The following is a 26,306-nucleotide window of genomic DNA, read 5'->3' on the forward strand; positions in this document are numbered from 1 at the left end:
AAAAGATCTTGGTCCTGAGCAAGGAGTGGGATCCCTACCCCCACCCCATTTCAGTCTGGAAGTCTTTGGGCCATTTCCCATGTGTATTCTGTATAGCTCTTGCAATCCTTTTTCTGTTAGCTGGACTCACTTCTAGTATCAGGAGCCCAGCTGAGGGAATTGTAACTTTGGGGGACACTCTCTGGTTGCATGTTCCTTTTTTAAAAAACAAAACAAAAAACCAGCTTCTCCAGAAGCACTTGTTATATTTATATCCACATCTTTACTCCAAGGAGCCCAAGGCAGCGTACATGATCCTTCTATTCATTTTATCTTCACAACAGCCCTATGAGGTAAGTTAGTCTGAGAATCTGTGACTGTGGGCCAAAATCACCCAGTGAGCTTTATAGCTGAGTGTGAACTTGAACCCGGGTCTCTCCAGTCCCAGTCCAACACTTTGGCACCACACTGGCTCTCAAGAGAAGATCTGCTGCCGCTTTGTTTCATTTGTCCTTCAGTTAATCATATTGGAAGAACATTCAGAATTGGTCTTGTGTATTTAGTTAATAAATGCATAAATAGCTTGATCGACAAACTGTGTTACTGACGAACTCTGAAAAGCATCTTTTAACATGTCAATTTCTGTGTTATCAGAGATTATTATGTTTTAGGCCAATGGCTGAATTCAGCCATCATGGAATTCATAGCAAAACCATGATTAGGCTGTGAAGCGTGCCTGCCCCTGCATGCTCGTGTGTTCACTCTGCTTCTGTGGTTTTTCATAACTGTAATTCATCTTGACATCCACATTGGGCAAACTGTGGTTACCAATAGCATAAATTTGCCTCCAAACCTAGGAATGGGTTTCAATCTGTGGTTTGTAGGCAAATTTAAGGTTGGCAGTAGTTATGATTTACACTATTTGCATGCCATGACAAATTATGCTTATCTCAAATAACAGAACGAGAGGAAGGAGTACACAAGCCCAGTGGGGGAAGAATGTGTGATCCCACAGGACGACATCCTCCACCACCACCACCAAATCATTCTTTGGTGATTTCCATGACAGCTGAATTAAATCCAAATGTTACTAGGGGCAGAGATGGTTCTGCCCCAGCATTTATGAGATGATTGAATAGTAACGGGCTATTCATCTGTTTCTATGAATAGTCCTATGAGTAATGGACCACCATATTATGGATCTGGAAGAATTCTCCAGTTTAGATACACTATTAAAACCCCTTAACTATTGTTTTGTGTGTGTGTGTGTGTGTGATTTTTGTTCCCCCCTTTTTTTTACCTTCCACTGTATTGTGCACCTCGGTTCAATTGCATGAGCCATCTGGATTATTTTATTTAAAACATTCCTTGCCTTTGTACACTTCTAGTGTGATGCACCTTGTTTGTATCTGCTTTCCGTAATTTGGATATTACAAAATCTGGGTGGTATAGCTTAATACCTAATGTGGATATGGAGGCTGCATAATACTACAACTTTGCCATAAAGGGCAGAAATAACATTTTGTCTAAATAAACAAGCAGACAAATGTCCAGTATTGTGGCAGAATACCATAGGTTCTATAAAAATATAGCTGCTGGCATACTAATGTTTAAATTTTATCAGTGGTTTTCAAACTTCTTACTTGAAGGGAACATGTTAAATATAGACTTGTCTGTTGTGGAAATTTTGGGTATCTATCACAAAACACCTGCAGTGGCCAACTGGAGGGTCCTAGGCTTCCCAGTTATTGTTGTGTGTGTGTGTGTGTTTTAAATGGCCTCCCACCTCACATAAGAGAAGTGTCCGGAAGGAAAGCCTGGGAGTGTTGCTGCCTTTGTTTGGCCATCATTACTTTTGGGGCTTCCTTTCCAACTTGCTGGTGCCCCTCTCCCAGCCCCTGTAATGGGGGAGCACCTGCTTAGAACTTTGGATATGGCACCTCATATAAAATAACATGATGACTCAGTGATATCTCAGAAGCCCCTTAGGCATCTTCTCGTTATTCATTGACAAAGTGAGAGGGAAGTCTGAGATTAAGCACCGGCCAGGCAAAAGGCAATACCATTCCTGGACTACACTCTCAGGTGGTGGTTGGTTTTTGCCATTGCCCTCCGTGAAAGTTAGACGCAATATATTGCAGAAAGAATAGCAAACAATGGTGTGCTCTTTTGCAAAGATACTTATCTGCAGTTCATCTTCACTGATGGGCATATTCATCATCATCTTCATTGATGATCTCCAGTGTTCAGTGGAAATCAGTTTGAAAACAACTTAACTAGTCAATCTTCAGGTCACTTGTCATTCTAAAAGTTTAACCAATTCCTAATTTTGTTTTTATGTTTTATTCTTGAGAAAATTTCAACTTTTTACTCCTTGACTGTTTCAGTTGCTGATGTGTGATCAGAATGAGTGGATTAGGAGAGAACTCCTTGGACAGCATGGCCAGTGATTCAAGAAAACGCAAGCCATTGCCCTGTGATACCCCAGGACCAGGGTAGAGAGTATTCATTTTTGATACTTAATTATGGGACATTTACAAATAGTGAATGGGTTTTTTAAAAAAACAACACCTGAAATGTGTGTTATTGAATGTCACATTTCAGTTAGTGGTATGCTTAACATGCTGAAATTTGTGTGTATACAACCAAGTATGCCATATTATTGCAGGGAAAAGTACCTGCATCTAAACTTTCATATAAATTAATGTTTAATTTAAGGGGAGGATGACATTAGTTTTTAATAGAAGACCTTAGAAAAGCATTAATATGTAAATTTGGTCTATGTTACTTAAATCAATAAAGCAGTAGTGGTACAATGAAAAATCTTTCAGGAATTTTTTTAAACTACTTTTCTCACTGTTGCTTAACTCACTCCCCCTACCTTCAGAATAACAGAATATACTCCATTTTGAACATTGCATGCAATCGTTTTCTTTCTTTCCACTTTTATGGTTTCAGTTCTTAATTCATCTTTTGTGTTTCTGTGTGCCTGTTCCAATAAATGCCAAATGCAAGATGCCCCTTACAATGCTGGGCATTTGTGAGTAGAATTCCTACTCTGATCTCTCCCTAACTTACGGGTTTTCACATAGATTTCATGAAGTGTCTTTAGTTTTTACTGTCCTTCCTCTATTAATTTCCTGTTGCTGTGAGAAATATGGAAGTTTGGGAAACTTTAGTATGTATCCCTGCTCAGCAACTAGTCTTCTTCAAGGGATACTTTGAGAAGGAAGTGAGGGGTAATGGGTTAAGAAATTCTCTTATCCCAAGGTTAGCAAATGGGTTGGGAGTGGCATTTCAAAGGGAGCTGGGTTTCTCTTGGTGAGCTCCAGGTGCTAGCCTGCTAATTATATAAAACATTAGTATCTTGCCTCTCTGTACACCCAGTGTGACTTGCAATGAACATTAAAGTGTATATCTGTTTATTTAACTTAGCAGTTTGATAAATAAATTGTATGAAAGCAGATTCTATAATCATGAGACTTAAGTACATTAAAATGTCTCTTGTTTTTAGTCTCCTCTGCAGCGGGGAGAAACGTCGACGTGAACAGGAAAGCAAATATATTGAAGAACTGGCTGAGCTGATATCTGCTAATCTGAGCGACATTGACAATTTCAATGTCAAACCGGATAAATGTGCAATTTTAAAGGAAACTGTTAGACAGATAAGGCAGATAAAAGAACAAGGCAAGACTTGAATTTTTAAATTATAAAAGAAAAATTATGTTCCATTATATGCAAAGTTATTTCATTTTCATATAATCAGATGTGGAGTATGATTAAGTCTAGTCTTAAACGAGGGATATTTATTACATTTCTGTTCTCTATTAAGTACTTGATTGTTGACTGTGAGTTATTAACAAAAAGGCTACTGCAAATAGAATATTATTGGGACCAGAATGAATGAAGTGAAGGGCTGATTGACAAATGTTCTGAACTAAATCCTCATTTTTATGTTCAGTATCTTGTGCTAGGCTCTTTAGAATAGTAGGCCTCTTAAGGACAAGTCAATACTGAGCATACAAGATTTTATCCATGTTGAGTTCAGAAGGGAGGTTTTAGGCACATGTCTTTTTCTCCAACCATCCTTCATTCTTTCTCTTCTACCCTCACCAAAAGGTTGTAAGATAACAACTGAACTGGTGAGATCTCTAAACAAAGCAGGTTCTATCCTGCAAGGTTATGCATATCCCATGTTCAACTAAATATTGATCCCCTGGTCAGTTGTGTGGTAGTAGTGAGAAAAGCAGGTAAATAACATAAGAACATAAGAAGAACCATGCTGGATCAGACCAAGGATTCAGCTAGTACAACATTCTGTTCACAAAGTGGCTGCCCAGCTACTGATGCACGATATGAATGCAACAGATTCTCCTGACCATGTTCCCCAGCAACTGGTGTACATAGCCATAATGCCTCTGATACTGGAGTTAGCATATATCCATCAGGATTAGTAGCCATTGATAGCCTTATTCTCCATTAATTTGTTCAATCCCCTTTTAAGCCATCCAAATTGGTGGCCATCACTACGTCTTGTGGAAGGGAATTCCATAGTTCAACTATGCACTGTGTGTAGAAGTCCTTCCTTTTATCTGTCCTGAATCTTCCACCATTCAGTTTCATGGAATGACCCATGAGGGAACATGTTGACTCCAGGCCCCATCCTGAACTTGCCATGGATACATCCCTGATTACGTGTATTCTTTTGAACATATATTTTAAGGAAGACCTGATATCCATTATCAAAAGGATTTCAGTGTTAAGTGGATACGTTTTCCCATAGCAATGGAATTGTCTTAATGTGGGTTGAGGGTTTTAATGGAATTGTTTTATATGTTATTGTAAAGCGCTTTGAAATGGTGAGGCGGCGCTATAAAAATGCTTTTAATAAAATAATAAAATAAAGAGAAATAATTCTGAAAAAAAATGTTGTGGTCAATATTGAGTGTATTCTTACATTAATTCTACAATTGCATTAGATTTCCATTGCACATTTTGAAGAGACAGATGTAACTTGCTTTTAAAAATTGCTTTCCAATTTCAGGAAAAGCTGCTTCTACTGATGATGACGTCCAGAAGGCTGATGTATCTTCGACAGGCCAAGGGGTTATTGATAAGGATTCATTGGGACCTCTTCTGTTACAGGTAAGCTTATAGAGTATTCTATTTCAGCTTATTCTATAACTTATTCTATTTTAGTACTGCTAGATCAGAACAATGGGCTGGTTTGTACAATAGCCCACTGTAGGTTGTGGCGGCCATTTTGGATATCCAATGCCCAACTGCAGCTTGTGTCATGTGAACCCAGGTGCCAAAGGTTGTGCGAGGATTAAACAACCTTCGCATAACCCAACATCAGCATGCACCACAGCCCAAAATGTATTAAACAGTACTTTTTCTCACTTAATAGGTACTTGATAATCTTACAATATGCATACTACCATATAGAGCTTCAGAGAGGAAAAACGTTTGTCGTTAAATAGTTTATTATGATGATAATTATGTAAATATTGGATATCCGATGGGGCCACTGTGCTTCTGCCAATTCCATTGTACAAGTGGGACCCAGAGTGTGCAATAGGGATTTATCACTCCTTAAAGCAGGCCCCGAAACAATCTAAAAAGCTTGTTTCCTGAATGGGACAGGTTGGTGACTTGCCTCATTGCAGAAACTATTATTTCCAGTTCCTATCCAAAATTCTAAATCCCCTTCATTCAAGTGGTGGGTCCCACTGGCACTTGGCCAGCGTTGGATACTGTCCATCGTGTTGTAAATAACTCTTTAAGATACATCATCCTTTGTGCTGCCACTCATATAGTATAAGACCTGTTTTATTCCTGTTTGTGCTCACACTGTTAGCACTCTGTTCAGTTAAGACCAAGTATTTGGATATGGGTGATATTTACATGCTTCCTATTTTCCGTAATGGTCTGGTATGCTAGCTGCATGTTTGATACTCTATAGCTGGGTGGGAAACCTGAGGCCTGGGGCCAAATTCAGGAGTCCTGGGGTCCCAATTCATTCCTCTGGGTTTTGCTCGAACACCGTGAAGAGTATTTAGTTAGAAGCGGCTTCGTACACTACAGTTCTGTGACAGATGCCAAGATTTCTTTATGCTTCCACCTCAGTGCTAACGTGTAACTTACTGCAGATACATACATGGACATGGACACACATTCCCCAGTTCATATCTGTTACTCCTCTGATACAACAGATCCTTGCTCAGGTTGCAGCCCTATACACAGTTAACTGGGGCTTACTTCTGAGTAGACATGTATAGGATTGTAGTGTATGAAGCCTACTTCAGTACATGAATAGCTGTATCTTTCTGTGACTATATATTTGGATAATATCTTCTCATAATTTTGTTTTAGGCATTGGATGGCTTCTTATTTGTAGTAAATCGAGATGGGAACATTGTATTTGTATCTGAAAATGTCACTCAATATTTGCAATATAAACAAGAAGACCTGGTTAATACAAGTGTTTACAGTATCTTGCATGAGGAAGACCGGAAGGATTTTCTTAAAAATTTACCAAAATCTGCAGGTAATAAGGCAGTTAACATTCACTGGGTTTGTCAAGTGTGCAGAACACCTGTTTTAAATAGGAAGCTAGCTTATAAGCCCTAGTTTAATTGTTAAGAAACATATCAATAGTTTCTTTTCACATTGTCTTTCATTTAGTGCTTGAACGTGGATATTTCTTCATCAAATGATTCTTTAATGTTTAAGCAAAATCTAGCGTTATGTTCAATCAAATTACATTTGGGTCTCTTGTGCATAACTGGCAAAAAATCTGTAATTTAAGCTAGTATTCAATATACTACTCTTCATTAATGAAGATCTAAAGGATTTAGTATTAAATTCACACATCTTAAATTTTACTCCTATATAGTTTCCATCAAGTAGGAGCTTTGCTTTTTTAATCTATTTTTGCAAAATGTTAACACAGCAGATAATGTTTTGCTTGCATTTGAAAAATAGTAGCCTAAATTACATCAATAAGACTATTTTAGTTTTTCTAATGCCACAATCCCATACTTCATGTAAGCTTGGTTAAATCCCATTGATTTCAATCAAATTTAAGTATGCTTAAATGGGCACTCAATTGCAGCTAAAGAATCTAGTCTATAAAAGTAGGGGCACTTTGCTGCTTTGCTTGCAGATCAGTATTATCAGCATTGACAACACTGATAAAGTTTAAGCTGTCAAAAGAACGGAACGGGGGAAATCTGGATTGAGACTAGTGCTTGCCTTTCTCTTTCTCCACCTAACTGCAAGATCAGTCCTTTCAGAGTTGACAGCACCGGCATTAGAGGTGCATGTAATTGTAAGAATGCCAAGTATATAAGTCTGATGCTAGAAGTTTCTCCTGTGTTCCCCATTCAGTAGCGTTTGGCTGGGAGATATTCCTGATGTTGGAGGCCTATGTGTTGTATTCAGTTAGTATTGGCATCCTCGGTTCTATTCTATGTAGAAAATTCTACTGATTTCAGTGGAAATTCTTCTGAGTAAATGTACGATTGTATTCTTTAATACTTTGGGTAAAGCCCTCTTTTGCCCAAATTGTGATGAGTTATTTATAATTTCTGTGCTTTTAGTGAATGGAGTTTCTTGGACCAATGAAGCACCTAGACAGAAGAGTCATACATTTAATTGTCGCATGATGGTGAAAACAGTACATGATCTTCTGGAAGATGTAGGGAGCAATCAGGATACACATCAAAGATTTGAAACCATGCAATGCTTTGCTTTATCACAACCAAGAGCTATGTTGGAAGAAGGTGAAGGTAATGGCAAGTGATGGTTTTGCAACCATCATGCACAACTTAATTTACAATGTAATTTAAATTATAATGTTTAGTGTACTTTGTAAAGAACTTAGTAGTACATAGATGTAGTACATCTGTTAATAACCTAGAACACATGTGTTTTCTTTAAATCTCAGGATATCATTAAAATATAACTGAAAATAATTTAATTTCAGATTTGCAGTCCTGTATGATTTGTGTTGCACGTCGTATCTCAACAGTGGAAAGGGTATTTTCACCAAACACAGAAAGCTTTGTTACTAGGCATGACCTTTCAGGTGAGAAGTCTTCTTGTAAAACCTATGTAGAACTCATGGAATATCTTTTCAATGTAAATTATAGCAAAACAACATTTTGTGCAGTGATTAGACATTGTATAAGTGCTTGTTTTCAAACAACATGCATTATTTATCCATTTAGAAGATTTATTTCCCACCTTTTGGCTGCAAGAGCCTCCAAGACAGCTAATATTTCAGAATGTTTTGTTTGTATTATCAGTTGAACCTCCAATGATATATTTATTGTGCTGTTTTGTAAATCAAAAGCCAAACTATATACACTTTCATGCTTTGCATTTATCTATTAAGTATCTTTCTGATTGACAGGTAAACTTGTTAACATAGATACAAACTCGCTAAGGTCCATGAGACCTGGATGTGAAGATATAATTCGTCGTTGTATTCAAAGATTTTTTTGTCAAAATGAAGGACAGCCCTGGTCAAATAAACGGCACTATCAAGAAGGTAAGCCCTCAGCTTTCAAAAACACATTCGTTAATTTTTTTTTTAAGTTGTTATATGCTTGCTTCCTCATCTACGACCAATTTAAAATTAATACAGCAAATATTTATATTAGAAGATACATTTAAAAATTAAATTGGTACAGTGTCTACTTATGTTAGGCACATTTATTAATGAATATCTTACACAGCAAACTTATACTCTCAGAGACCATAGGCTGGAAAACCCTTTTGAGGCTGTAAACGGAGCTACACCCTCAGAATGCGTTCCCTCATTTGACCTAGCCACTGTGGAAGTTTCCATGGTGACTCTGTCTACAAAGATGGGAAAGAATGTATAAGGGGTGTGCTGGTGGGCAGGGAGGGAGTGGCCAAGGATCTTAGCCTCCCAGTTCCCAACCATGTCCCCATCCTCGAATAACATTTAGAGGTGCTCAAGAGAGGAACTACATATTTCCCTGCTGCCAGCAATGGGGAGGGAATGTTTTTTCTTCCATTCATGGATAGAAGAAAAGTACTGTAAGTGCCATTTCCATCTTGACTTCATCCCTGTCGGCAAGAGCCGACAGCGTAGGATGGAACAGAACCCTCCAAGGTTCTTTGCCCCCTTAACCGGTTTAATATGGCTTTACTAAGATGAGACGGTGTATCTGAATGTACATCCATAGGTAAATTTATATTAGGCGTTTAAAGCACGACACATAGGAAGATGACCTTTACATAGAAAATAGTGGTTTGTTTTTAAGTAAAAGATAATAGAATGCAATGTTATTTTGGATTATAAAAATTAATGTTTTGTTGGAAGTTAATAATGTATCGTTTTTATATAATTTGTTTTTGTTTCCATAACAAATATGCGCCTGTGCAAATAAGTATCTGTTCTTTCTAACAGCTTATATACAAGGTCATGCCGAAACTCCACTCTATCGGTTCTCCTTGGCAGATGGAACAATAGTGACAGGACAAACAAAAAGTAAACCGTTTCAAAACCCTGTTACCAATGACCGTCATGGGTTTATCTCCACCCACTTTCTTCAAAGGTGAAATCAATCATCTGTACTAACAATTCCAGAAGTATATGCTTTCATTACATATTTAGAGGGCAGTATATGAGATAGTAGATTCAAAGCATGGTTTCAATGGAGAAAGTAAATTATTCTGTGAGACCTGACAAGAGGGTAATTTTGCCAAATTACACTATCTTCCCATGTTATATTTAAATTATGCCATACAAATGTCCACCTGCTTTTAAATTTTTTTTTTTACTCATTCGGGCAAGGACAATATGGCACAGTCAGTCAAGGTACGTGGTACCTATCTTGAAATTCATATGATGATGTCTTTTATTGAAGTTCCCTATCCATAACCCAGTATCAATCATTGGATAAGCAGTGGATTTTCTTTGAATCTTGTTGAGGATACATTTCATATGATATTTTAAGATAAAACGCACATAATTATCACGTCTATTGCGATTTCACTGTGCAACATGTTTTACAATGTTTGTCTGTTGTCCCAGAAACAAACAACTGTTTGCAGTGGGGTTGGGCTGAGAAATGTTAACTTGCTAAAGTCCATCCTGTGAGTCTCATGGCAGGGCTGCACAGCTCTATCCATTGTATCATGAAAAGTGGAATATTTCCTATTCCTATCAGTTACACTGCAATTCCACATATGTCTACTCAGAAGCAAATCTCATTGAGTTCAGTGAGGCTTACTCCCAGGTAAGTGGGCATAGGATTACAGAGAAATAGACAAAAATGTCAAAAAGAACTAGTAGAATATACAATATACATCCTGAACAATGTAGTTGGTGTTTTAAACTGCGCCTTACATTGAAAGAAAAATTAACACAATGGGCTTTGGAAGAATTTCTAATTTCATAATGCATTTCTGTTACTGAGTTGTATCCAACGTTGTGCCAGTAGGAAAAGAACAAGAGGTGGTGATGGTCCGGTAGTGCTTGTGCAAGTGCTAGCAAAATAACTGATACAAGTAGTGCCTAACTTAATAAAGAGGTAATGAGTTGTACACCAGCTTTTGCAAGGATGAAAACAAGATTTCCGAAAGAGGCAGAAGCTTTGCACTGGCTGCATATCACCATAGGACCCAACTCACTTTGAGATATGTCATTGTTCTTCTTCGTGGTCTCTGTGCATCATGCAGGCTCAGAGCCCACAGTTGTGTGAATGCACAGATGACCACTCTAAGAACTATGGTTATAGGTAAGCAACCTGCATTTCTTCTTCGTGGTCTCTGTGCATTTACACAACTGTGGGCTCTGCGCTTGCGCGGAGCCCACAGTTGTGTGAATGCACAGATGACCACGAAGAAGAACTACGGTTACAGGTAAGCAACCTGCATTTACTAGGTTCTGCTGTTGTAGGTGTGGCTGGTAGTGTTCATTGATTCCTGAAAGAAAGTATAAGAAGATGGTTGAACATGGATGTCAATAATCCACTCTATGTGGAATTTGATTGCTAATCCTGTGTGTGTTTGTAATTTTCAGAGAACAAAATGGATATCGACCAAATCACGGTACAATGGGACAGAGCATCAGAGCATCTGCAACTGGGAGTACAAATTCAGGCGGAAATATTATGAACATGTCACCTGGACAAAATATACCTTTGCAGAACAGGAACTATGGCATGGGAGATCCTAACTTAATGGGGCAAATGAGTGGTGCTAGATATGGAGGTCCTGGAAATATGGGATCAGTGAACTCTGGGCAAGGAATGCAGTCTTCCCCTTATCAGAGCAACTATGGATTAAATATGAACAGCCCACCACAGGGCAGCCCAGGCTTGAATTCCAGTCAACAGAATTTAATGATATCCAATAGGAATCGTGGGAGTCCAAAAGTGAATTCACACCAGTTCTCTCCTGTAGCAGGTAATTATTTCTTTTATTTTTTTAAAAAAATGTTTTTTGTTTCAGAATCTGAAATCTGATATTTTTAAATTGGCCACAGGTGAGGATGATTTATTGTTTGTTATTATCCCTGAGTGACTTTACGGCATATATGTAAAACAATACAACATAATCAGTCTTATTGTGTTATCAGTATATTATTATTATTATTATTATTATTATTATTATTTATTTATTTATTTATTTATTTATATAGCACCATCAATGTACATGGTGCTGTACAGATAACATAGTAAATAGCAAGACCCTGCCGCATAGGCTTACAATCTAATAAGTTGTAGTAAACAATAAAGAGGGAAGGTGAATGCAAACAGGCACAGGGAAGTGTAAACAGGCACCGGGTAGGGTGAAGCTAACAGTATAGAGTCAGAACAAACTCAATATTTGAAGGCTATAGGGAAAAGAAAAGTTTTTAGCTGAGTTTTAAAAGCAGTGATTGAGTTTGTAGTTCTCAAGTGATCTGGAAGAGCGTTCCAGGCGTAAGGGGCAGCAGAAGAAAAAGGACGGAGCCAAGTAAGGGAAGTGGAGGTCCTTGGGCAGGCGAGAAGCATGGCATCAGATGAGCGGAGAGCACGAGCGGGGCGATAGTGTGAGATGAGAGAGGAGAGATAGGCAGGAGCTAGACCGTGAAGAGCTTTGAAGGTCAGCAGGAGAAGTTTATATTGGATTCTGGAGTGAATTGGAAGCCAATGAAGAGATTTCAGAAGTGGAGTGACCTGGTCAGAGCGGCGGGCCAAGAAGATGATCTTAGCGGCAGAATAGTGTTATGCAGGAATTATGGGAAGTAGTTTTACATCCCCCTTGTATATTTTCTGCTGTAATAGTTCAAAATGCCTATAACTAAAACTGTTGAATACCTCGCTAAACACATTAATGCATGGGAGATATGGTTGTTTTCTCCAATATCAATTCTATTTTTGTGTAGGTGTGCACTCTCCAATGGGACCTGCCAGCAATACTAGCAACAACAACTTTTCAAGCAGCTCACTTAGTGCTCTTCAGGCCATCAGCGATGGGGTTGGAACTTCCCTTCTGTCTACACTTTCTTCACCAGGTCCCAAACTGGACAGTTCTCCAAATATGAATGTTTCTCAGCAAAGTAAAATGGGAAGCCAGGATTCAAAAAGCCCTCCTGGCATATTTTGTGAGCAAAATCAAGTGGAGAGTTCTATGTGTCAGTCAAACAGCAGGGACTCCTTTAGTAACAAAGATAGTAAAGAAGAGAGCCTTGAAGGGTCTGACCAACGGGGACCAGCTGAAAGCAAAGGGCATAAAAAGCTTCTTCAGTTACTAACGTGTTCCTCAGAGGACAGAGGGCATTCAACACTGTCAAACTCTCCCTTGGATTCTAGTTGCAAAGAATCTTCTACCAATGTTACAAGCCCCTCATCTGGAGTCTCCTCTTCTACATCTGGAGGGGTCTCTTCATCAAACATGCAAGAGAAGCATAGGATTTTACATAAGTTGCTACGGAATGGTAATTCTCCAGCAGAAGTAGCGAAGATAACTGCTGAAGCTACTGGCAAAGATACATACCATGATAGTAACACAGTTTCCTGTGGAGAAGGAGCAGTTAAACAGGAACAGATGAGTCCTAAAAAGAAAGAGAACCATGCTCTACTTAGATACTTGCTTGACCGGGATGATGGGAAGGATCCACTTTCAAAGGATATTAAACCTAAAATAGAAAGTTTGGACAGCAAGATGGGGCAATGCTGTAGTTCTGCCATACCTACTTCAAGTCAAGAAAAAGAGATGAAAATAAAAACAGAACCCACAGAAGAGGTACAGTATCCCAATTTTAAGAATAATCTCTGTTAATGAACTCAATAAACATCTGCTTTTGAAATACATAGAATGAAACAATGCACTTTATTTCATATGTCTGATAAACTAAAGCTAATCTGAACCGCCAAACTCTTTTATTACTTTCCATTGTGCAAGTTGAGTTCTTAGGTTATTACTGATATAACATTAGCATTCTTCCTTTGTTTCAAAATTATGTGCGCAAGTGTCTCTATATGAACCATCCCCGAAGAACATTACCTCCTGTATGAGAGAGAAGGTGGAATGCTTCTTCTAAGAAGGTGCCTACCACCATGGATTTTTAGAATAAACAGTTTTTTAAATGATGCGCTATTAATCGAAGGCATCTTTTTTCAGTGAATTAAAAAATTGAATTGATAGATCAACTAAGCATTGCAGTCCTACTCTTGGGGTACATATGGGGTGGGATCGCACTTCATGGTAAGCAATTAATCCCTGGGGCTCTGCAACATGCACCAGCCACCATGGATTGTTCTTGATTATCCAAGGGGTTGTTTAATGCTGAAATAACCCAGAACGCTCAGGTTCTCATGACATGGCAATCTGTGGTACGTCCCTGCCATGGTTTGCATTTTCAGAATGGCGCTCACTGCATGTAGTGGAGCCCCGTGGGTTAATTAACCCATGGTGGTTTATCGTGATGTGCAAACTGGCCCATTATGAGATATCCTGTGTTTGGATTGGATGCATTGGCTGTACACAGATGAGCACAGAACACAAATACATACATAATACATACAGCTGGACAACCATCTGTCAGGGATGCTTTAGGGTGGATTCCTGCATTGAGCAGGGGGTTGGACTTGATGGCCTTGTAGGCCCCTTCCAACTCTGCTATTCTATGATTCCATGATTCTATGAAATAAATAAATAAATAGCATTTTCTTTCCTCCTAAATCAGTAATGTAATTATTGACTGAGTAGATATTTTCATGGGCTTCCAATTGGTTATTTTGGAAGTTAGTAAGTTTGAAAGGCATCACAATTTTGATTTTGTACCAGCTTGTAAGTTTTTCAGTAGAAATTTAAAGAATTAAATTTGTTTGTAAATATATTTTCTTCTTTCCAGATGAGTGGAGATTTGATGGATAATTTTGATGCAATTTTGGGTGATCTAACTAGTTCAGATTTTTGCAGTAATCCCATGTCTACAAATGGGAGTAATATTGGGAATAAGCAATCTTTGTGCCAAGGAAATACACCACTGGGTAAGGAAGTTTTCTTATCACAGCTGTTACACTGAATATCCATTGGATTGGTTAGTGTGTGAGGGCGCATTGCGTTGTGCGAACCTGATGAGCGTGGGTTATTGTTGGTTTAAGCTTATGCAAGGGTTGGTTAATCCTCAAATAACCCATGATTGCCAGGTTCACATGACAATGCACTTCCAGGATGTACAATTAGGGTAATTGGGAGAGCAGAACAGTTTTGACGTCACATTGCTTATTAAGGGTAAGATGAGTAAGGGAAAATAGAAGAGAATAATAATAACAACAACAACAACAACAACAACAACAGCTCCAAGTTCTTGCTCTAGGATAAAGATTTATAGTTTTTTTTCCTACAGTGAAGCAAAATTTCACACTTCACGTTACAGAAAAGTGATTAGTTTACTTTTTGTAAGCTCTTAGATTGTATTTTGTAAATGTTTGTATGTAGCTATAAAAGAATTGAAACTAGCACTGTACAAATCCAAAGAGATCTACATATTTATATAACTCTTCATACTGTAACATGGTAGACCAAATGAGCTAGATGAAAATTTTCTTGAACATTTTATTCATCAGATCTTTGCAATAGTCTCCATCAGTCCCAAGTGTTCAGGACAAGTAACAACTGAAATCAATTTACACAAGTGTATTAAATTTTCAGTAAATAATCATACAGTAGATTCTGACTGTGTCTCTCATGGTAACTGATATTATGTGAAGGTTTATTGATCGTAATTATATTGTAATTCTTCAACAGGTATAAGAAGTCCTCAATCACTGCAGACTACCCGTCCTCCTTTCAACAGAGCCATGTCTTTGGATAGCCCCATATCAGTGGGTTCAAGCCCAACTGTGAAGAGTGTCAATGCATTCTCCATATTACAGAAGCAAAACATGATGGCTGGGAGTCCAAGAATGATTGAAAACCAGGAAAATTTTGGAGCTAATATGGGTTTGTTCGTTTTCATACCAGCAGCTTTTCATATCCCAGAATTTTGATGGCATAACTATTATTCGCTATAAGAAGAAATGTTAGGATTGTATTGTACTAACTTATTTGGCTGTGTTTCTTAGAATTTGGCTTAGTTCATACTTCATACCAAAAGGTTAACTGAAGCTTGGTTGTGATGTCTGAATTAACAAATCATAGCTTGCAATCGGGTAGCAAACCAAAATTGGAAGCAGTGGTTTGAAGTGGTGACGAGACAGAAAATGGAAGCAGTCAGGAAGCTTTAAAGTATGGTTTGCCTGTACATTTGCTTGAAACATGGTTTGGATTTAAACTATGGTGAATGCAGACCATAATTTGGCATAATTTTGAACTGAGCCATTGTCAAAAATTTTTTTTAAAAAACTGTGATAACAACAATAGCCCATTTATGTTGTTGTTGAATGTAAGAGCCATGCTGGATAATGATGAACATAAGAGCCATGCTGGATTAGACCAAGCATCCATCTAGTCCAGTATTTTGTTCACACAGTAGCAAACCAGCTGTACACAAGAAACCAAGAGTGCAACAGCATGCTCCTGCCCATGTTCCTCAGCAACTGGTGTATATAAGCATACAGCCTCTGATACTGAAGGTATAATCATCAGGACTAGTAGCCATTGATAGCCTTATCCGCCATGAAGTTGTCTAACTCCCTTTTAAAGCCATCCAAATTGGTGGCCATCACTGCTTGTTGCGGTAGCGAATTCCATAGTTTAACAATGCGTTGTGTAGTTCCTTTTGTGTACTTCCTTTTATCTGTCCTGAATCTCCCAACAATCTCATCTCTCACCAGTGCTTCATCTCAGCTGAAATTAGACAGCCTAGTTTTCTAAATTAAAATATTACAACAAGATTAAAAATGTGGCTGGCATCCAAAGAGCCCCGGTGGTACATGTGGGGTGAGGGGGTTGCCAATTTCCCCCTTGCAGTGGCAGTTCCTATATACTTTACAGACTGCCACAATGGGTGAGTGGCCCTCTGGCCTTTGTATATGGTTTGTGCTACTGGAATGGGGATATTAAAATCCTCTAGTGTGGGTTCTGTCTTATAATTTCAATCTGCGGGTGGGAGAGGGAGATGTAAATATGTCTACTATAGCAAACTGTATTGTGTTCTAGATTTTTCTGTAGCGAAAGTAATCTGTACTGAATATGTCAACTTTTTCCAGGGGGATCAAACAGAAATATGCCTATGAATCAGCATTCAGCAAGTGATTGGAACCTACAAAACTCGAAAGTGAGCAGGATGGAACCTACAGTCTCTGGTTCAATGGCAAGACCAGGACCTGAATGCAACCCAGCCCTTTCCAGACCTTCAGTTGGCGGGTCCATGCCTGGTTTGTCCATGAGGTCAAATAGTATGCCTGGCACCAGATCCATGCTCCAACAGCAGATGATCCATATGAGTGAGTTCTTACAGTGCCTTATTTACTGAAAGCCAAAGCTATTTGTTTCAAATGTACTGCAGATAATACTTTCTGGAGCATTTTGGCTTGCAGAAATCCATTTCTTGACTATACATAGTGAACTGTACCAAGTCCTGAACAACTAATGAGCTAATGTGGGTTGATGGACAGTGTAGTGGACTTTGATGACTCTTATAATTCAAATCTAACTTAACAGTGGAAGCACTTTGTGGCCTTCACCTTGTCTTAATATCTCAGTTCCCTAGTCTGTAAAATGGGTTGTCATTATTATCTGTCTCGTACATTGCTTGTTCAGAGAAATAAAGTTGTAAATACTTTGGAAACATTTAAGTGCTACATGAATGATAAGTATTTATTTATTTAAAACATTTCTTGGCCACCTTTACAACAATAAATTACATAAAAACAATTAAAATATTAAAAGCAATAAAAACATAATCACAACAAAATAGCAATTAAAAACAAAACCAACAATAACACCATTAAGAACAACAATAGCAGCAATAACAGTAATCATGGGAAGGCCACAGTAAAATAAAATGTTTTCAAGGTATTCTTAAAAGCCTGCAAGGATGGTGCAATGCGGACCTCTGATGGGCATTTGTTCCACAGGTGCGGGGCCACTGCTGAGAAGGCCCTCTCCCGTGTGGTCACACAGCTAATTTCTCTCACTGGTGGGCAAATGAGAAGGGGCTCTGTTTCTGATCTTAATGTGCGGGCAGACTAATATGGGTGAAGGCAGTCCTTCAAGTAATTTGGTCCCACTGTTTAAAGCTTTAGAGGTCAAAACCAGCACTTCAGATTGGGCTCAGAAACACACTGGTAACCAGTGCAGCTGGCGCAGTAAAAGTGTTATTTGATCAAATTGCCTTGCCCCTGCCAATACTCAAGTGGCCACATTCTGCACCAGTTGAAGTTTCTGAACCTTCAAAGACAGCCCAACATACAGCACATTACAGTAGTCCAGCCTGGACTTGACTAGTGAGGCAAAGCAATCCTCCCCAGATAGGGCTGCGGATGGCATACCAGCCTAAGCTGGTAGAATTCACTCCTGGACACTCCAGTCACCTGGGCTTCCCCAGTTAGCTCAGAGTCCAGGAGGACTCTCAAATGGTGTACTTGGTCTTTTAGGGAAGTGCAACCCCATCTAAGACCCATTGTAAACCTCTATCTGAAGTAGCTGGCTTCTCAACCCACAGTACCTCTGTCTCGTCTGGATTAAGTTTCAGCTTCTTCACCCCCATCCATCCCAATGTAATAAATGTAAATGACTATTCATTAAGAGAATTATATTTGTGACTGCTGAATTTTTAGATGTGTCGATCTAAAGATGAATTACCTAATGTTAGTAATAATCTGTAATAACCGGTTTAGACCACGTCTTCCCATCCGCCCTACTACTGCCATGAGTTTGCTGGGGAAGAATCCTGGTCCTACTATCTCTGCAGCAGGTCAAGGATGTGGAAGGAAATATCAGTCTAAGCCCTCAGCTTATGCAATTCTCTCTCCTCTTAGATACCCATTTGAGCACAAATCTCATATTTGGTGATAATGCCAGACACGTTCATTTAGGCTGGCCTTTATCCGCTACTAGTAAGGGTAAAGTAGATTTATTTCAATACTAAAATAGTTGTATAGTTGTTTTCCTGTGTTTTATCATTGTGTTTTATAATACTGATATATTGTTGGATTGCTTTTTTTCTACACTGCCCTGCACCATTGGATTGCAGCTACCAAAAATTCACCTCCCTTCCAAAAACCCAATTGTTTTATAGGGCCAAATGAGATTAACATTGGTATGGGAGGGAATCCTTATGCACATCCAGGACCATCTAACCAGCCAAATGTATGGCCCGACACCATGCTATCCATGGAACAAGGATCTCGAGGTTCACAAAACAGGTAATACAAGGTTCAAAATATGGAATGTTAGTTAGCTGACTCAGCCTGTTGTTTGGCCACAGTCAAGTATTATCAGAATACTGAGCCCGGAGTTATTACAACCCTGCAGAAGAGGGCAATGGCACCATAAAATGATAAAAGGCAGAATACTAAAGCCACACAGAAAGTTTATTAAAACCCCTCAGATATTCAATATCCCAATGCAGTGTTACATGAAATGCATTTCAATCTTGAATATTTTGGGGGAGGGAATGTCCATGAATTTTAGTGCATCTTTAATTGTCTGGCTTGCATCAACATTTAAAACAAAATTCGCTTAGGGTAAAATAAAATCAGATGAGAGAGAGAAAAATACATAGTGGTCGAGGTACATTATTAGTGGATTTCTTCCAGTTCACTTGTTTATCTGAGAAACACTACAGTTCACTTAAGAGATCACTGTTGCTTATTAAGATGGTTTCTGAGGGAATACATTCAGTATGAGTTCATTCAGACATGGATCCTGTTCAGACAATACACTAAGTTACAGTGGTTAATTATTTTGAGGTATTTATGGCTTAGCGTGTTGTATGAACCATTCCTAACCATGGTGGCTACATAACCACGATTTAAACACTCTCACTAACCATTTGCTGTTAGCGGCCTAACTAAGGGTTAGCGGAACAGGCCCATAATATTCCTAGCTTTGTTAAACATGATTTATGAAGAGCCCACACACTTCTGTAATCATAGTTTAATATCCTGTTTAGTAAACTGACATTAATCCAGAGTTCTTTTCAGACATAAGGGAGAACTTTGGTTTAAACAAACTGAGCCTGATGCTCATTCCCAACTTCTTAAACTATGGCTAAAGTTTATGTCTAAACTGGACCAATATCTAAAATTACCAGGTACTGGAGAGAAACAATAGGGTGGCTTGTGAGCTTCCCAGAGAATGTGGGTGATCTCTATAAAAGTACACTAGAAGGACCATTTTTTCTGATCCAGCATGGCAAATTCTTACATTATGTTCCTGATGTCTTCACCATCTTAGTCTCTGATGTTCTCACGGGGAGTTACCAAAATTAATTGTCTATTACAGTTGATAGTAGCATTGTGGCATAGAGGATCTTGCTTTCAATTTCCAGCACCTTGCTCACTTGTGAAATGAAAAGTGTTATGTCACTTTTTCACTGGTATACAGTAGAAAAATATAATCCCTATGAATAGCCATCATGTCACTGAATGATCGATGCAGTGAGAATGTATGTACAGATCAGTATTCTTAACAGATGTAACATCTTGACTTTCTTAGGCAGGTAGTTAGAAATTCCTTGGATGACCTGTTATATACTGCTCCAAATGTCGATGGCCAAAGTGATGAAAGGGCTCTTCTAGATCAACTGCACACATTGCTGAGTAGCACAGATGTCACCAGTCTTGAAGAAATTGATAGAGCCTTAGGAATTCCTGATCTTGTAAATCAAGTAAGTCGCCCGTGCTCTTGAGTTGCTTATTTGTCAGTGTGTTGAATGCACTTAAAGGGGAGGGGAGGGGGAACTTAGTACACCTTTTCCTCCAATACTTTGTAGACAGTGAGAATTGGTTTTCTATATTATGGGCTTCTGCAACTCCACCCATCCCAAAGTGGAACGCAGCCTGCCATGCGTGTATGTAAAGCCTTCCAGGTGTTCTTGCAGATCTAGGCAGATAATAAAATGAGGAGGTTGATCAAAGTACTGGTGGGCTGAATTCAATTTGTTGGATTTCAATAAACATATTGCAGTGCCCTTAAAAAAAAACCCACAATGAGAAAATGGCTTTCTTTAGCAAATCAAGCCAAGTCTCCTCATCTAAAATTGTATGTTATTTCCTTGTAATTGCGCCAATACGACATTGTAATTAAGTGTGCGGGGGTGCCTTTTCTATAGTGGCAGCTATGGTTATAGAATACTGTAGTGGTGACAGATTAACAGTGCTAAGTGAAGCCTAATTCTCAAAACTGGCTGACAGGTAAGATTTTGTTAATGTGACTTTGAATGCAATAACTCAAGCTTAAGAGCTGTGTTTTCTGGAGTCTGCCTTTATATATCAGCAGAGATTTCATAAAACAGAACTCACTGCAGAACTAAGCAATTTTCAAAGGAGTTTTGTAAGTATCCACAGAATATTAAATACTGGAATAGGTGCTAATACCTGTTGATAACCATAACCCACTAGTGTCCATCTTGGCCATATACTGTCCTTGGTCTTCCTATCCCCACCTACTAGCAACGACCCCCAAATATAATATAACATTCTTCTGTATAACTCCTTTAATACACTTAATATGCTATTGCAGAGTATGAACTATTTGAGAGTTCTATGTTCTTTTAAAGGGACAAGCTTTGGAACCCAAACAAGAATCATTTCATGGCCAAGAATCTACAGTAATGATTGACCAGAAGCCTCCAATATATGGTCAGCCCTATCAAGGACAGGGAGCAGCAATGCCAGGAGGTTTCAGCAGCATACAGGGCCAGCAGGCAGCCTTTAACACTGTGATGAATCAAATGAACCAGCAGAGCAATTTCCCAATGCAAAGTATGCATCCCAGAGCAAATGTCATGAGGCCCAGAACCAACACGCCAAAGCAGCTTCGCATGCAGCTCCAGCAGAGGCTCCAAGGACAGCAGGTAACTTGGTCTAATATTTTAGCACCGTTCTGAAAGGGAGGACTATTAGGTCTTAGCAAAGAGCAAGGCAATGGATTACATTACCTAAATCTAACAATTGTTATCTTTTTTTTTACCCTATCTTGATATTCCATATACACAGTGACATTAATTCCTCATTACTGTATTGCTTATTTTCCATCCAATAATATCATGCATGGTTCGGGTTTAGGCTGATGAAAACAATGGTTGTTCTTGGAATTATACTTTTCGTAGTAATTCTGTTAAGTATGAAAATAAAAACTAATGCTTAGGTTTATTAAAGCAGCATGAGAGTGCCCTTTTAGTTAAGGTGACGCCCTCCCCAAAAGGTTCTCACATTACAGGCTTCAAAATTCTACAGCTTATAAAATGACACCTGTTTAGCTAATCATATGAAATTTAGCATCCATGAGCTACCAAATGAATTGTGCAAAATTTCAAGCGATCTGCCGCAGGTACAACAAGTTAAAAACAAACTGGAAAATGACACATTTGTACGTTTTACTCTGAACTGTGGCTTGGCATATCATATATCCCTTTCAAATTTTCATGAAAACTACTGATGTGCTTTTTCAAGGTTGGTTGAGGAGATTGCCTTTCATTGCTTTTGTGAAATTCTGAGCAAAGGTTCAAAAGTTCTTGAGGTTTTTCTGCTCCATGAAAGCCTATGGCAGCAACTGCTGACAATGTTATGTCAGACATGCTCAGTTTCACTCTGAAGCTAGAATCCTGCCAGTACTCAAAGATTTTGACAGGGATTCCAGTCCTCCTGTCAACATTCTGACAGTGGGAAGAGGTAGCAGGAAACTCAACAGAGATGTGAGGTAATTTTGAAGGCAGAAGGAATCACTCTCATTGATTGATAGATGACTGATGAAGAGGGGATAAGGAGAGAAAGGGCATGTTAATGACTTTAAGACCATTCTTATCTCATATTGGGTCAAGCTCCACAAAGCCAGGAAATTGGAAGCCAAGGATGATGCCTTTACAGACATGCCCTATGATCAGTAAAGATGATGTGCATGGTCACAAATTGTGCTTCCTGGCTTTGTGTGGAACTTGAGCCAACATGAGAAAGCCTTCACTCTGGTCTTAAACCAGTAGGTTTTTTGATCATTGAGTATATTTTTGTTTCAGTACTTTGGATTTCAGCACACTTAATGAGGTGTTCTCCTTTTTGATTAATGATTATGCTTATCTAGAATTGTAGTGTAGCATGGGTTTTACAGAAATCTGTTTGATGTATTTTGATGTAGTTTGTATTTCTCAAGTTTTTGAACCAGACCCGTCAAACGCTTGATATGAAAATGGAGAACCCCAACCCTGGTAATGCATCGGTGATGAGACCTGTTATGCCTCCTCAAATGGGATCACAAGTGAGTCATTGACGTTGCCATCTTTTCAAACTTCTTCATCATAGCAATGTTTTTATATATATATACCAGCATTACAAGTAAGATGGTATAGTCACCTCCTATTTTTTGCTCTTCTCGTGTTTTTGGCCCTCACTATCTCTGCCCCCTCTTCCTCCATTGCATCACATACCTGTGTCCTCTGTTCTAACTTCCTTCTCTGTCCGTGTTTATGGATCTTTGAGTAGGAGTTACAGCATTCTATATCACAGGTGTGCATGATAGATGAGGCTTTTGATTTCATCTTAAGAATTAGCCAGAATTTTGGGACTGGTGAGCAACACTATTCCAGCAAGTATGGATTCAGTATCTGCTGCTTGTTTAATACTAGTGTTATACAAGAGGAACCTGCCACAAAATGCTGGCAGCATGGACTGCTCCTGCTTAGGGTTTCAGCCAGCCAGCCATATTACTAACATAAACTCTAGTGCTGTTTATTAGCATGCAACAGTAAACATGTTTTATTGTTCTGGTGATCTGAATAGTCTTTTTCCTGTTTCTATTTGGGTATTAGCAGCAAGGCTTCCTTAATGCTCAAATGATGGCTCAGCGAAACAGGGAGTTAATAAGTCATCACATCAGACAGCAAAGGATGGCTATGATGATGCAGCAGCAGCAGCAACAGCCTCAGGCCTTCAGTCCTCCCCCGAATGTGACTGCCTCAGGAAGCATGGATGGTGCTGTTACGGGCCCTCCAATGGCTCCAGTTCCACCCCAGCAATTTTCATACCCATCAAATTACGGTACTTGTTTCAGTGTTCTTATTTTGTTCTATTTCCCCATAGATCTCATTGACCTAAATGAATTACATAAAGGGTTAAGATGGAGATATTGCTATAAAAATGTAGGGATGGTATTTTAGGATGAAGGGAAAAGGGAGACTTAGAGAACTGACATATCGTGCAACCATATGTTTTAAAATAAACTTGTCAGAAATATGCCGTACAGTTGATGATCTTTAGCTGTATGTTCATTTCACAACTAAGTGGCTTCCTTCGCCTTTGCTGTGGGACCCTGATTTGAATGATGAGTTAGTCATTTCTTAAGTCTTTGAAAAACATACTTTTTCGTCCACTGCAAAGGTCTGATAGCAAACAACAAACATTTTATATTTGCCATTCTGGTTTGCTATACGTGGAATTTAAAAAAAAAATTAGCTTCAGCAAATCATAGCTGCAATGATCTAATTAAGCTTATGCATGCTAGTCTATGTTGGATGGCTGAATCCTGTTTAGGGGACCATATGAAACTGAGGGAACGGGCAGCATATTAGAGGAAAGGGATTCTGGAGGCCATACATGGCTGGTACTAGCACCTTTAGCACTAACATGGGACTGAAGGTGGAATTCAAAGCAGTTTGCCTTTCCACAAAAGGCATTTCTTTCTGGTTTCTTTATTTTGTTCTATGCTTCTATGTTACTCAGGGGCCATTTGATTGAATCAAGTCAAGATGCATTATGTAACCTTGAAATCCAAATTCTGCAAGTTTACAGGAGGTGGGGGTGGGGCATGGGGAGAACCCATGTAAATTACACATTATGTAAATCTTTGATTTACTGGAAGATAATGACACAGACCTCATAATGCATTAGCAAAGATTATTCAAGACTATACCACTCATGCTAGATGGGAAGAGGGGCGCAGATCTTACCACTGTCACCAGCTAGAGGCCTCTGCACAAATGTAGTATGATCAGAGGACCTGTTGGAACTGAACAGTACCCAGGAAGGAGTCAAGAAGTTCTCCATGATGAGTTCTGCCTGGGTGAAATCTCTACATTTTACCAAAATCTTATATTGAGTGGAACAAGTGAACAGCTCAACGATTTTGTGGAGAAAGGTTTTATTAGGTAATTTTCATTCTTCAACAAAAGTGTCTCGAATCATGAGTGCTTTAAAATAACTACCAAACTGTTGTCTTATTTGCTTTGTAAGGAATGAGCCAGCAACCAGATCCTGCCTTTAGTAGAGTATCAAGTCCTCCTAATCCCATGATGGCTCAAAGAATTGGACCCTCGCAAAATCCCATGATGCAGCATCCTCAGGCTACACCTATGTATCCATCTCCTGAGATGAAGGGCTGGCCATCAGGAAGTATGGCCAGGAGTAGGTGAGAGAGAAAAGTGTCAGCTAGTGTTTTCAAAAGAAGCCTGTGAATATGTATAGCACAGGTGTTCAGTTTTAGTTCAACTGAAAAAGGCAATTTTTAACAGGATGGGTTATGTGTTTTTAAAAACATCACATCCTGGAAGATGGTCACTCTTATACCTTTAAAAATCCAGATTCTAGGGGCCGGCATAACAGAACTGATGGTTGGAAGGGCTAGTGTAATGTCATATGATGTATATAAGACAACTTTTTATCTGTATCCCAGATTATATCTGAAATTAGTGATCTGAGGCCAAATGGAAACAAGATTATTTCAAGATATATTCAGAATGCCAGCTATAGTACTCAAATGAAACCTAAGGATCTACTAGATCCTAAAGATATAGATCCTTTAGCAAGATGTATAGATCTTAAGGACTTTGAGTAAAATGCATTATGATCAGGAAATATAAATTTAATCTTTAAATCGGCATTTTTAACAGCTGAATATGTGACAGAGCTCTCTTGGTCTGAAAGTAAGAGTAATTATTCAGTTGATATCTATAATAATGCAATATTGATATCTATTTATTGCTAGCATCTTGTATCATGCCAGTTGCTGAAGATGTTAATGCTAAAATATATGAACTTGGAGCATTAACTAAGAGCCTTTTTTAAAAGCCTTTCTTTTTTGTGCTTGTGCCCTCTAGTTCTTTTCCACAGCAACAGTTCAGCCATCCAGGGAACCCTGCAACTTACAATATGATGCACATGAACAGTAATGGGGGTCATATGGGGCAAATGAATATTAATACTATGCCTATGTCAGGAATGCCCATGGGTCCAGACCAGGTAAGATGGCTATAGCCATTGGCTCACATAGCCCTTTGAAGTCCCAATGCTGAGAGAACATTTATAGATACTCTTTAGCCTTTTCATCTCCTCTCTCAGAAAATAGATATAACTTATAGGGTTGTCCTTTTTTTTAATCACTTATGTACCTTTGATCACTTGCGCACCTTTTCTTATTTTTCCTGCCTTTCAATTCCTTCTTGTTCCAAAAGGTTATCACTGGTTTGACACACAAAAAAGTGAAATTGCTATGGAACATCTATTGCCTGTGACCATTCCATGATCATATTGCAAATAGATTGACTCAATGAAGCCACCAGCATTTGGGCTCCTTGCCTTCTGGTGTAATAGCTCATGTCCTTCAGTAGCCTATTCCCACCACCACAAAAACACATCTGTGTTCCTCTAAAGCACTGATTATCAGTGCAGCATTTACTTACGTTTCTACTCATTATT

General features: G+C 38.8%; 1 protein-coding gene across 4 annotated transcripts in view; it reads left to right on the forward strand.

The window, feature by feature from the left end:
• The window catches only part of NCOA3 (nuclear receptor coactivator 3), a 116,710-nt gene that overhangs the window by 87,059 nt on the left and 3,345 nt on the right, over positions 1 to 26,306 (forward strand). For 2 of the 4 annotated variants that reach the window (XM_063145642.1, XM_063145650.1), the window contains 20 exons: positions 2,367 to 2,474; positions 3,494 to 3,666; positions 5,024 to 5,124; positions 6,355 to 6,529; positions 7,584 to 7,772; positions 7,970 to 8,071; positions 8,399 to 8,536; positions 9,425 to 9,572; positions 11,042 to 11,427; positions 12,392 to 13,251; positions 14,363 to 14,501; positions 15,262 to 15,456; positions 16,665 to 16,901; positions 18,698 to 18,824; positions 20,119 to 20,290; positions 21,182 to 21,478; positions 22,771 to 22,875; positions 23,426 to 23,654; positions 24,846 to 25,020; positions 25,709 to 25,850. In XM_063145642.1, coding sequence (XP_063001712.1) covers positions 2,386 to 2,474; positions 3,494 to 3,666; positions 5,024 to 5,124; positions 6,355 to 6,529; positions 7,584 to 7,772; positions 7,970 to 8,071; positions 8,399 to 8,536; positions 9,425 to 9,572; positions 11,042 to 11,427; positions 12,392 to 13,251; positions 14,363 to 14,501; positions 15,262 to 15,456; positions 16,665 to 16,901; positions 18,698 to 18,824; positions 20,119 to 20,290; positions 21,182 to 21,478; positions 22,771 to 22,875; positions 23,426 to 23,654; positions 24,846 to 25,020; positions 25,709 to 25,850 — 4,179 coding nt within the window. In that variant the 5' untranslated portion in view covers positions 2,367 to 2,385. The remainder of the gene's footprint in view (positions 1 to 2,366; positions 2,475 to 3,493; positions 3,667 to 5,023; positions 5,125 to 6,354; positions 6,530 to 7,583; positions 7,773 to 7,969; positions 8,072 to 8,398; positions 8,537 to 9,424; positions 9,573 to 11,041; positions 11,428 to 12,391; positions 13,252 to 14,362; positions 14,502 to 15,261; positions 15,457 to 16,664; positions 16,902 to 18,697; positions 18,825 to 20,118; positions 20,291 to 21,181; positions 21,479 to 22,770; positions 22,876 to 23,425; positions 23,655 to 24,845; positions 25,021 to 25,708; positions 25,851 to 26,306) is intronic. The other 2 variants (XM_063145658.1, XM_063145667.1) reach the window with 2 other exon arrangements.

The sequence above is a fragment of the Elgaria multicarinata genome, chromosome 1, assembly GCF_023053635.1.
Source record: "Elgaria multicarinata webbii isolate HBS135686 ecotype San Diego chromosome 1, rElgMul1.1.pri, whole genome shotgun sequence".
Taxonomy (NCBI): Eukaryota; Metazoa; Chordata; class Lepidosauria; order Squamata; family Anguidae; genus Elgaria; species Elgaria multicarinata.